This window comes from Rhamphochromis sp. 'chilingali', assembly GCF_963969265.1.
Source record: "Rhamphochromis sp. 'chilingali' genome assembly, chromosome: 2".
NCBI lineage: Eukaryota > Metazoa > Chordata > Actinopteri > Cichliformes > Cichlidae > Rhamphochromis > Rhamphochromis sp. 'chilingali'.
The window spans coordinates 5,222,331-5,232,774 of NC_137930.1; the positions used below are offsets into that span (position 1 = coordinate 5,222,331).

The following is a 10,444-nucleotide window of genomic DNA, read 5'->3' on the forward strand; positions in this document are numbered from 1 at the left end:
TGATCAGAGAAAAGACAGAAATACTAGTTGCTGTTACAGGAAGTCAGAGGCAATTTTTTTCATATTTATCACCTCTGTCTCTAAGATACAGTCGGCAAGTCAGGAATTGGTATCATTCTTAGTTTTGATAATCACAGCAATAAGATTATGAGAATTGCTTTCTATCATTAAGAACTATTTCATAAGGAAAGATCACTTGGAAGAATTTAAACATGATTTAGTGAGATAGTTAATGTATTTGAAGATTAGACTCCGATGACCCATCACGACAGAACAGTTTTATTGTATTTTGCCGTTTTCACTGCCTTTGGCATTGTAAACCAACATGGGTTTTTATGTTTTTCTGTGTTAAGCACATTGAGTTGGCTTGTAATGAAATGTACTAGCTAAATAAAATTGCCATTGCCATAAAATAAACTATATACAAAGTGTCACTAAATACCAAGAGGTGCAGAAATCTCTGTATGTAGCACAGAGCCATGGCTCAGTGTCTGAGTGTCTCAATGATTCCCACAGTCCCGAATGTGCAGCGCTCACCACTAACAAGCACCTACATAAATACAACAAGCATACCTGAACTTGGGTGCAAGACGAGAAATTCAGCACCCTTGTGATTGTTGTTATAAAGTTTTCCTAAAATGACAAACAATTTTTACTCAAATGTTTTCACCAGCATTTTTATAGTTTAAAATTTGTTGTATTTTAAAGTGGGATATTTTATTGATTTTATTCACTATTCTGATGAATTCAAAGAGAAGGCCACGGCATAAAAGCACAGTTGAACATTCACTGTCAGACAGAGTCGATGAGTTTTGTGAAATGCAACTTTAATGAATAAAGAAAAACAATATACAGAGATATATAAATGCTTTGGACACACTGTATCTGCATAACAATGGCACGGTGAAAGTAAATGGTAAAATGACTGGAGACATTAAATTTCACATGCACCATTTTTATCTGAATATGGAAATCATGTAAGCGTCTAAGGCATCAAAATAATTTAAAATTGTTTTTAATGATAATTCTACGTTAGATATTAGCGGCAGGGAAAAAAGGGCATATGTAAGGAGAGAAACAGGCGAGGGATGGATACCACAGTGGATCGAAGCTACAGTGAAACACGGTGGTGAGAAGACAGACTGATCTAAATCAGCTACACCCTGACTGAGGAGAAGCAGCCCTCCATTCTTCAGTGATGTCCTCCAGCAGTGATTTATATCTTTGTGGAGAACGATTCATATTGCAGCAGGATAACTGTTTGTGTTATTATGGAAGAACTTTCCTTCATTGTTACTGTCACACTTCAACTTGAAGACTATCGTCGTCACATGAAGCTCTTGCAGGGATAATCTGGTTTAACAAGACTTGACATAGTCTCTGTTCTCAGGTCGGCAGGAATCAAAGTGACATAAATTAGCACATTTCTGTGCCTGCTACTTTTTTGTCCTGATTAGGACTCGTATCAGAAACATTGCACTACAAAACAAGTATTCAGGGAGAATTCATTAACTAAACAGGAATGTGTGATGTTTGCAGCTGTCTTTGTCCTCACCCGAGTGAAATCCCTTTAAATTTCAATCTTTAGATCTTTAAAGTCCTGCTGCCAAAGTGAGTGAGAGACAAACAAATACCAAATACTCAAATTCCCTTTTCAGAGATGCAACTTTTTACTAAACTTATGCTGATAATTAAGCTGATAAATGCAAAATAAAAGTATCCGCATTTCAATAATAGTAAGACTACTTAAGCAGGCAAAGTACAAAGAGCTAAAACTCCAGCGCTGGTTGCCGGTCATTGGGGTCATGGTAGATTCTTCATGTCTTAATTGTGGCGTTTGACGAACTCTTCCATTGCCCAGTCATCATTCTGTCTCACACAGTAATCGCCTCTGGGCGTGTTGATCCTGCAAAAAAATCAGTGTCATTATTTTGTTCTCAGATCACAGATTTTATTCTTCATAGAAAAGAAGGATAATACAATGCTTTGCAAATATTAGTGAGGGCAGCAAAGAGATGTTGAAGTACAAACTTACACAAAGGCTTCTGTTAAACATTTGCTGTGAGTTTTTCTGATGGAGAGGATGTGCACCTTTGGGATCCTTTTATCAAAGAATTTAAAACAGCAAAGATCAGGTGGCACTAAACCCATTCCAGAAGCTGTAAGAGAAAAACACAGGGTATGTTTTAGTGCTACGACTCTATGTCGCAACTTGTTTTCAATTATATCTAAACAAAACCTACAGTTTGAAAGCTTATATTTTATGTCCTAGTGTAAGATTTTTTTTATTTTTTAAACTGGGTAAGGCTTTTTCTGTTGTGCAGATACTAGTGTGTAAGCATGTAAAGTAAAATTATATATATGTAATTTAAAATATTAAATGATAGTAGATGCAAATTAGTTGTTGGCTAAAGATGTACAGCTACCCCAGGCAAGCTAAAGTTTTAGTTGTTTTTTTTTAACAAAAAATATTATTTTTTAATATAATTTAAAATGTAGATATTATTTGTATTATTTTTATGTGACAGCAGATTTTAGAAGAAAATGGTTAAATTTATTTTAGCTTATGCTAATGATACCTTTTTACACTTGGACAGTAAGGGCTGGATATTTAAATAACCTTTTGAAACTTCAACATCCAACAAAAATTGTAAAAATTGTATATATGATTATATACAGCTTCATATTTAAAAATGTAATTGTATACACATGCACACACAAATATATGTAACACAGTCCTGGTAGAGGATCCGAGCTTAGACCGCCACAGCCGCAAGAGGGGAATTTTTAAAATATAAAAATCTTTCAATCATTTGTCCTTTCCCTGAGATAATAATTAGTTTCATTTTTGTTTTAATCACTTAAAATACAGAAAAATGAAGAATTTCATGTTCACAGTTGAAATTCCCTCCAGTGTGATGCAGGAAGTAGACTAACAGACTTACGTGAGGCGTCGCAGTAGTAAATAGTAAACAGCACGAGCAGCAGTCCCACGGTCAGGCTGAGAGTCTTCATGTTCGCTGTAGACCTGGTGATGCTGGTGTTTCAGATCTGAAGTGATTTGTCCTGCTTCCCTCGGCTTAAGTCTGACATGCTCACATGTCCTCATCTGCATATTCAAAGCCGTTCTAAGAAAAGTGGAAAAAAAATTATAAAACAAATATAAGGCAACAGGAAGTTTGAGGGGCTCACCGCCATTCTGATTGTGTGATAAAACAAGGTCAGACAAACCACTCATTCTGCAAAGCCTTTGCATTGTCTTTACATCATACATAGTCATAATGTTTCCACCATTAAACCTCTAATGTTGTTTCATAACTGTCACCAATAGTCCTTAATCATCACTTTCTGAGCCTTGCAGTGTGCAGGTTACAGTGATGGTCTGTGCGAGAATCATCAGGCAACGCATACAAGCATCTGCACACGAAATGTATTTAGAAATATGTTTTTTATTACTAAGCAGTTTTTTGTACAGTAACATAATAACATTTCTGAGATGCATGGAGTTTCAGCAACAAAGGTATTCTAGGTCAAATTTGACACAGGCAGGTCTGAGTGTTTCAGAAACTGCTGATCTGCTTTTTCCCACACAACCATCTCTGTGGTTTACAGAGAATTCTCAGAAAACATCAAATGTTCAGTGAGCAGCAGTTTTGTGGGAGAATATGCTTTAATTGATCCCGAAGGTCAGAACAAAATGGTCAAACTGTTTCAACTAATAGGAAAGCAACAGTTACTCAAAGGACCACTCGTTACATCGTAACCAATGTATGTAGAAGAGCATCTCTCGGTGCACCATATGTCAAAATAGATGAGTGAAAAGTTGTTCCCTGGTCTGATGAGTCTCAGTCTCTGCTGTGACAGTCAGATGGTAGGGTCAGAATTTGGTGTAAGCAGCATGTAAGCGTGGGACGAGAGAGAGCAGTGAGCACGGGGAGTGCAGAGACACAGGAGCAGAGAGCACTAAACAAGGACTTTTTGGGAAGAAGACACAGCACCGGAGACGAGGGAACTCACAGGGATTTATTGTTATGTAACTTTTGGCTCACTGTAAATAAACACACTGCTTTCTTTGCACCAAGTCTTGCGTTTGGGTTCACTTTCCCCCACATCCCCACGGTTGGCCAGCACCCACCGTGACATTTTGCTGTTTCTCTGGTTATTATCTCTGAATATCTTTTACCATTTTTACAGATTCAAAGAGTTGTTCAAATGAAAACAAGAGACTGAGAAACACTGGATGACAGTTTTTTTAAGATCTGTATTTAATGAGATTATAAAGATCTTTTTACAGCTTTGAGCTTGAGGCAGCAGAGTAAAAAGCACTTTTGTATTATTATTTCTTTACAGTTCTTGCCCTGCACAAAACATACCTAACAAACATCTGATCAGTCACATAAACGTCTAACAGTCTTTTCAGAGAACTTGCATACATTTTTTTGTTTATTTTTAAGCCAGTTTTATGAAAATACAAATACAAAGCGAAGCCATAAGGCCTTAAAAAAGCAGTCAATTATTAACTAAAGCTGATAGCTGACGATCTTGGTGGCGGCTAGCTGCTGCCTTCAGTGTTGTGGAGCCGATACATGTCCTGAGCCCACTGGAAGCTCTGAGTGTAGCAGATCTTTTTTCCTCTGACAGTGTGGACTCTGCAAAACATGCACACAAAAATCGTTTTATTCACACTGCTTTGATTGAGTTCTTGCAGACGGCCTGTCTAAACTTCACATATCCCTTTTTATACTTTATTCATGACCAGTCCTGTTTGAAAATATCAAACTTACATGTACGCCTTCTTGGGACAGGAGCTGTGCGTCTGGGTGATGAAGGACACCAACTTCACCGGTATTGCATTTATTTTAAAGTTGAAGCAGCAGGTTCCAGGAGCTGTGCTGAACTTTACGCCTTTCGCTGAGAGCAAGGTAAAAGACTAAAGTCAGTATCAACATGTCAGCTGTAAATTTTCAAGCAAATGCAAGGAGTCATAAAGGAATAAACACTCACGGATGGCATCACAGCAGCAGGCTGCAAGCAGCAGCAGTCCCAGAGAGAAGCAGAGAGTCTTCATGATGCTGAGAGAGGAGGGATGAGGAGGATCTTCTTCGTCGTGTTTTTATCTGATATTGACCCATTTCCCCAAGCAGATGGGGAATACACTGACTCACAACCCAAATGCAGAATTGCAAGTCCTTGAGTACCCATCACTAGGCTCGGCTGGTTCTAAAATGATTTGCATGACATTGAGTGAAATTTGAGTATTCAATCCTTTACAGCCCAGCCACAATTCTGACTCCCACAGACTGGCTCTGTGCACATGTAGGAGAGGTCATGAGGTAAAGAGGTCTATATTAATGAATTTACCGGCTAATAGTGTGTGGCTATGGGCTGTGTCCTTATTCACCTGGCAGTCAAAGGCTATAATAATAATAACCTTATGCTCCTGTACAGTTTAAAGGGGGACCTGCTCACATGTCCTCATCTGCATATTCAAAGTCGTTCTAAGAAAAGTGGGGGGAAAATTATAAAACAAATATAAGGCAACAGGAAGTTTGAGGGGCTCACCGCCACTCTGATTGTGTGATAAAACAAGGTCAGCCAAACCACTCATTCAAGCCTTTGCATTGTCTTTACATCATTGTTAAGTCTAATTGTTGAATGTTGTCATTGTGGTTCTTAAATTTGTAAAGTCTTAGTTCAATCTATAGGATCAAGACATTCCTTTGTCTCTGACCACCTCTCCAGCCACTCTGTGCTGGGAGAGGTTTTATCACAGACACATCCCTTGTGAAGATTCTGTTTGATGTTTGGTAAGCTTCCTGCCCTTTGGATGTCTGTGAAGGTTCTCAGTCATCCAGGTCATCGTAGTCAAAGGAGCTTGCGAAGAAAAAGCGTCTGGACTTCTTTAAGTTGCTTGAAGACGTTTCACCTCTCATCCGAGAAGCTTCTTCAGTTCTAAGGTCAAATGGTGGAGAGTCCCAGATATAAACCTAGTGGGAGTGACCCCCCACAGAGGGACAAAAGGACCACCTGATGATCCTCTAATCGCCTGAGCCAAGGTGTGAAACTGGGTGTGGGTCCCAATCAGCCAGAGTTTCGGGTGAGCTCATTGTGGATTGGGCTCAAAGATGGTCGCTCGTCGTTGAACAGAGGCGGTGGTTTACGACACCAACTCTCTGCCATCTATAATCCAGTTTTGAGTTCCCTCCCCAGACGCCTTAACACCCACTCACATCTTGGGCCATCTGACTTCAGGAATTCGCATGATAAGGTGGGGCCACAATGAGGTTTCACAATGAGCTCACCCGAAACTATGGCTGATTGGGACCCACACCCAGTTTCACACCTTGGCTCAGGAGATTAGAGGATCATCAGGGGGTCCTTTTGTCCCTCTGTGGAGGGATACTCCCACTAGGTTTAAATCTGGGACTCTCCACCATTTGACCTTAGAACTGAAGAAGCTTCTCGGATGAGAGGTGAAACGTCTTCAAGCAACTTAAAGAAGTCCAGACGCTTTTTTTGCAAGCTCCTTTGACCGCCCTTTCGATGGCTTCATTGTTTTGTGCATGGTGAAACATATATTGGGTGTGGGGGAGATTACCATTTTATGACTAAGGATGTTGTTAGAAACAGTTGGAAGTCACGCACACAGAGAGACACACATTCTCACACACTCACTCAAACACACACACACACACACACACATTCTTGCACATGCATACACGTGCACACACACATACACACACATAGTGCCTTGCCTTTGTCACCAAGGGGGGTTTTACGGAGGGAGGTGCTTTTGCTGTGATGTGTACTGTAACAGTTTGTCAATAAAAAGGCTACGAGGACAGCTGCTCTTTGAAGGATTTGGGTTTGGAGTCAGGTGAGGAGCGTGAGCTCCAAGAGCTGGTTCTGACCCAAACTTCCCTCGTTAGCGAGTTAAAAAGCCGGTTGAAGATGTTCTGTCTTGTTTTCCGCTCTTCCTGAGGAATAAGTCTCTAAACTAGTGGGGCATGTGGAAACACAGACCCAACAATCATACATAGTCATAATGTTTCCACTATTAAACCTCTAATGTTGTTTCATAACTGTCACCAATAGTCCTTAATCATCACTTTCTGAGCCTTGCAGTGTGCAGGTTACAGTGATGGTCTGTGCGAGAATCATTAGGCAACGCATACAAGCATCTGCACACGAAATGTATTTTAAAAATATGTTTTTTTATTACTAAGCAGTTTTTTGTACAGTAACATAATAACATTTCTGAGATGCATGGGGTTTGAGCAACAAAGGTATTCTAGGTCAAATTTGACACATACCGTATTTTTAATCAAATTTAAAGACATGAAGTGTAAAAATGTTATTCTTTTCCTTTTTTTGAGACCACAGTGATCTCGACCCCTAACCAAGAAACCACATCAAAGGATGGCCAGCCAGATGCCCACCCTGTGTCTGGTTGTCGGGGTTTATTCATGTTCACATAGCAGTATCATAATAAAATCCACCTCAAAATAAAAAAAAATGTCATCTTTAATTTATCTCTCTATTTGTTTAGCAGCAATTTATTTGCAATATGTAAAATGTCTATTTAACTTGTGTCTTCTTTCCTGCCCTTTTTGTGCAACACCTTTTTCCCATTACTCATTAATCTCTTTAGTCTGTCTTGTTATAGTTGCACTCCAGCATGCCTGTGATTCTCATGTTTGCAGTTATTATTCTGTGTATGGATATTTTACCTGATTTTTTACCTTACTTTTTTGTCAGGTCTTTGCTCTAATATTATCACCTGCTAATGTCTTGACCTGTGTCTTGGGTTAAAGATTTGGATTTTATTCTTTCTTGGTGTTTTATGTCCTGCATTTGGATTCTTTCTCTGTGGTTCATTATGCAAAGATGGTGGTTTTGATTCAAATAAACCCTTTGACAGTATTAACGTCTTAGAGGCTTCTTCTCCATTATCGGGGTCACTGGGGTGATGTGACCTGCTCCCCTGCTCTATATAATTTGATTTCCTGAAAGGAAGCAGCAGAAGAGCATAAAAGCCAACTTCACCTGCTGGTTTAGGAAATTTTCAAGTCAATGCATTTAAGTAAGATGGCTTGCTGAAGTTCAAACTGAGCATCGGAAAGTTCACTTTAAAAACTTTGAAAGTGGCCTGGTTGTTGGTGTCAGGCAGGTCTGAGTGTTTCAGACACTGCTGATCTGCTTTTTCCCACACAACCGTCTCTGTGGTTTACTGAGAATTCTCAGGAAAAATAAAATATTCAGTGAGCAGCAGTTTTGTGGGAGAATATGCTTTAATTGATCCCGAAGGTCAGAACAAAATGGTCAAACTGCTTCAACTAATAGGAAAGCAACAGTTACTCAAAGGACCACTTGTTACATCGTAGCCAATGTATGTAGAAGAGCATCTCTCGGTGCACCATATGTCAAAATAGATGAGTGAAAATTTGTTACCTGGTCTGATGAGTCTCAGTCTCTGCTGTGACAGTCAGATGGTAGGGTCAGAATTTGGTGTAAGCAGCATGAAAGCATGGCTCCATCCTGCCTGATATCAATGGTTCAGGCTGCTGCTGGGGTAACAGTGTGGGGAATATTTTCTTGGCACACTTTGGGCCCCACTTTGGCTACTAACTGCCCATCTTTTAAACACCACAGCCTCCCTGAACATGGGATGTGGTGGAACAAATGAGTCATGGATCAGCTGTACATCATGGATGTGCAGCTGATCAACTGTGTGATGCTCTGTTGTCAACACGGACCAAATTGTCTGAGAAACGTTTATTGCAGTTTCCTAAATATATGACAGGAAAAATCACAGAAACTCTGAGAGCAAAAGTTGATCCGAGTAGCATATAACTAATGAATATTAGAAATATCCTGTCTCAGAGTGACGCTGAAAAACTACTTCATGCATTTATTACTTCCAGGCTGGACGACTGTAATTCTTTATTATCAGGATGTCCAAAAAACTCCCTGAAAAGCCTTCAGTTAATCCAAAATGCTGCAGCAAGAGTCCTGACAGGGGCTAGAAAGAGAGAGCAGATTTCTCCTGTATTGGCTTCCCTTCACTCCCTGAGCCTGGTTCTGCTGTAGGTTTCTTCCTGTTAAAAGGGAATTTTTCCTTCCCACTGTTACACCTTGAGGAAACTCTTGTTGTGATTTGGTATTCTAACTAAAATGTAACTGATTTTTATCCATATTTTGTATATAGAACACCTTCTATTCATTTCCAGATTGATATTCCTAAAATCTGCTAGAGGACTTTGATTGAATCACGGTACAAAATGTCGTTTAGGAAGCATGAGCTTTTATTTCACAGAGACTACTTGTACACACACCTCGTTATCTGAAACCCTCTTCTTAAAAATGGTAAACACAGTCCCTTTATGTAGACTTTCAATATATATATGACAAATAAACCTTGTCTTACGTTACAAGTGTTATAAGCCGTTAACTGATTGAACTTTTTTAATTACGTAAGTGTAAAATTTTCTTCATCTTATAAGCGACCTAGATTGGGGTGGTGGGTGTTATTGTTGCCCAGCTGCTTGCAGTAAATTGTGTTTGAAGATTGAACCGATAATGCTGTGTGTTGCACTGCAGGTCTGCAGCCTGTGTTGATGCTATCAGTGAAGATTGAACTCTAGCCATCGCTGAGGGGTGGTCACACACACACACACAGACAACGGATGACTTAAGATAAGTACACGTTAACACAGAAACAAGCGCAAGAGCTAAAACCTCACAGATGTTATCACAACGACAGATCAGCTTGTGGTTTAACTACGTTCCGATAAATGCAGACTGGTGCAGGTCGTCTTTGTTCGTTTCAGATTAAATCCCCCTACATGCTTTCTAATGTGCTTACGAATGTCAGTGTACCCCAGAATTACACATGAGTCATGGCATACATGCCAGTAAAATGAGCTAATATAAATTTCCTAAAGGTGACTGCGAGGCCTGTGGCACACACCAGCAGTCACTGTTGGGTTCGTGATCTTTGTATCTTTCTTCAGCTGTTTTTAGTCCGTGGATTCAACGTAAAGATTTTACTTGGTGTCAAAACAAAAAAAATCCTCACAGGTGTAAAAATTACAGTTTCAGAAGCTGAAATGTACCGAAATAACTTCGAGTGCAATGTTTACAGTCGTGCCTAAAAAAATGGAGTAAACCTGATGAGGTTAGTAGATTTATATACTGTATATTGTATGGCATTATTAGACTAATACAGAAGCATTAATTGATTGATTCAACTGAATTTTGCTCCTTCAGGTGGAGCACGTTTTGATCATTTTGTATACAATTAAGGGATTTAGTCAGGTTGTGAGCAAAAATTTGGTCCCCGGTTGAATCAGCACATGCAACCATCTTTTCATAGAAGTTGCTCTCACGTCTGCTGGTGAAACTACTCAAACCTGCTGAAACGTGGGCTTGTTTTAAAAATACA

At 39.5% G+C, this 10,444-nt stretch overlaps 2 protein-coding genes across 2 annotated transcripts; both read right to left on the minus strand.

Moving 5' to 3' along the window:
• Positions 1 to 1,824: 1,824 nt before the first annotated feature.
• Positions 1,825 to 3,015, minus strand: LOC308392250 (C-C motif chemokine 16-like; the record flags this gene model as incomplete). Its single annotated transcript, XM_080875217.1, has 3 exons — positions 1,825 to 1,906; positions 2,036 to 2,159; positions 2,946 to 3,015. 3 exons carry the CDS (start codon positions 3,013 to 3,015, stop codon positions 1,825 to 1,827), a joined length of 276 nt encoding a protein of 91 aa, XP_080731343.1.
• Positions 3,016 to 4,552: 1,537 nt separating this feature from the next.
• LOC308392075 (monocyte chemotactic protein 1B-like) lies at positions 4,553 to 5,068 on the minus strand (the record flags this gene model as incomplete). The annotated part of the gene is made up of 3 exons (XM_080874932.1): positions 4,553 to 4,649; positions 4,785 to 4,911; positions 5,005 to 5,068. 3 exons carry the CDS (start codon positions 5,066 to 5,068, stop codon positions 4,553 to 4,555), a joined length of 288 nt encoding a protein of 95 aa, XP_080731058.1.
• Positions 5,069 to 10,444: the final 5,376 nt, after the last annotated feature.